At 34.8% G+C, this 2,402-nt stretch overlaps 1 protein-coding gene across 1 annotated transcript in view; it reads left to right on the top strand.

Moving 5' to 3' along the window:
* The window catches only part of LOAG_16658 (zinc finger protein), a 1,939-nt gene extending 772 nt beyond the window's left edge, over positions 1–1,167 (top strand). The window contains exon 2 of the mRNA XM_020449305.1: positions 363–1,167. Coding sequence (XP_020307163.1) covers positions 363–456 — 94 coding nt within the window. The 3' untranslated portion in view covers positions 457–1,167. The remainder of the gene's footprint in view (positions 1–362) is intronic.
* The last annotated feature ends 1,235 nt before the right edge of the window (positions 1,168–2,402 follow it).

Below are 2,402 nucleotides of genomic sequence, written 5' to 3'. Positions count from 1 at the left end.
TGTGTGTGTGTGTGTGTGTGTGTGTGTGTGTGTGTGTGTGTGTGTGTGTGTGTGTGTGTGTGTGTGTGTATTTATCATTCTAAATATGGTTTAGCTAAATATGCTGAAAAGTAGCTGAGATACAGGTAGTGTACTAAGGAATCCCTTCCTCGGATTCAGAGAGCGGACAGAGAGAAATATTGCTAAGAAATTTTAGGATTTGTAAACTGAAGAAGTTTTTCTCTCAGTTACATTTCTTTCTGATCAAGTGAAAAAGTGAAATAATTTGAATGGAAATCGGTGACATACACATTTTGAACTTGCAAAGAACAATATTACCAAAATCTCTGCAATCTACCGCGTAAAATTTCATAAAATTTCAGCTGTGACGATTTATCACTACACGTAAAAATGCACCGTGGTACTTTAACACAGTGTACTACTACTGATTTGACTATGAAGACACGCTTTAACTGATGTTTTTGAACAGTTTTCTTTTTGTTATATACTGTTAATGGTTAATGGGAATAAAGCGAATAAATTTTGAGATGGAATTTCAAAAACAACTTCAATGAGAGAGGTGTTTTATTTTCATGTCAATGACAGACAACGGCGTTGCAAGATGACACATATCTTTTATTATTCACTCTTTTTTCTTTGTTTATTGTTTACCGCTTTTCTGCCTGTTTACTGATCAAAGGATAATACGGATAGCAAAGTTGTAGTTAATTTGTTGATGTAAAGATAAATGAAATAAGTCCAATTTTAAACATTCATTCAACTAACCTGTAGCTGTTTGCTGAAAACTGATTTTCCTCCATTGAAAATGATTGTAATCATGACAATTTGTCGTTAGTTATTACTCTTATGAATTTGAGAATCTAAGCGGTTGTTCATAATAATCTTAACCACTTGCTGAAACGAGCTGGTATCTATAAATTGAAATTTATTTTTCTCATGAGTATGTGTAACCTTCGTGATATTTACTTCTTCAAGTTCTTCTTTGTCATTGAAATCATGTTCCCCTTGTGACCAGTTAAATTTTTTTTCTTTTAGTCATGATGGTCCACACCACCATGGTTCAAAGGATCTAAGTTTTTCGGGAAGAAATCCTCTTGTAACCACGTCTACTGCATTATGTTCTGATGGGATATGCCGAAAAACGAACTTTGTTTTTTTGTTTCCTCGACTCAGTTTGAAATAAATCTTGGTAACAATCAGGATAGTTTTTTTACCCAATGTAATGTACCTTTGGGAATCTGACCATAAAGTCACCTTTATATCTTCAGGGTCCAGCTGTGTCGTTACGAATTGTACAGCACGTACTCCGATGATTTTTGCGAATAATTCTAGTCGAGGTATAGACTAGATATAGGACCTTTTGATAGGAACAAGGCGAGATTTGGCAAAGACCAGAAATAATTTCCGTTCATGTATACATTGACTTAGCACATATACTGCTGCTGAATACGCTAAACTTGATGCGTCCTTAAAAACATGAATTTCGATTATATTTGAAAGATTTGCGACAATGGGAAACGATAATGCCTTACAGTTATTGGCCATTTATTGATAAAGAACTGTTGGTTTTCGTCGTCTACAACTTGATCTCCTTATTCTTCTTCCAACGATTTTGAAGAAATAATTTAAATCTTTTCATTGTGCAGACCAAGAAACCGAATGGATCATACTGTGAAGCGACGAATTGCAGGATCGTCCTTTTAGTTAATTCTTTTCCAACCCATGGTTCCAATGTTATTTGGATGACGTCTTGATTGGATTCCATGTGACACCAAGGATTTTTCTTTGGTTCGTTTTTGCTCGATCAGGTATTTTTCCATGGAAGTCTTCATCGTTAGAAAGAAATTCTCTCATGTTCATAGAAGCTTCATTAAGAATAGATTTCATCTCGTCGTATTAGCAGAGCTTCTTCTGTTCCATCGATAATATTATAACATTGTCCACGTAGAGATTTTCTGTTTTACTACCTTGATTTTCAGGATGATAATTGAGGGTAGCTGATAGTAAGAAGGGTGTGATATAATTGCAAAGAGTACCACTCTTTCAAAGCTTTTTTTTTAAAACATTTTGTTTTTCCTTCTATTTTAGCTCCTCTAATATCCTTCAGCCAAAGGAGTCTTGTAAGTCTAAAGAATGTAGTTCTAGCTGTAAAAACGCTTCCTCAATATCGGTTGTTATCACCCCTTTCATCATTCGGAAACGTAACAATACTACGAGATCTGAAAGTATGAACCGTCCTCTCTATAATACATCATTTAAACTCTTAGTTCTCTTTAAATACGTTAAAACATCATACACAATTCTTAGCTTGGCTGTAGATTCAAAATATCATGATGTGGCAGATAATGTATGACACCAGATGACGCATGACACCAACGTTGTCGCGACTTTCGAATATCTCG

The sequence above is a fragment of the Loa loa genome, assembly GCF_000183805.2.
Source record: "Loa loa unplaced genomic scaffold supercont3.12, whole genome shotgun sequence".
Lineage (NCBI taxonomy): Eukaryota > Metazoa > Nematoda > Chromadorea > Rhabditida > Onchocercidae > Loa > Loa loa.
This window is presented reverse-complemented; position numbering and strand designations above follow the sequence as displayed.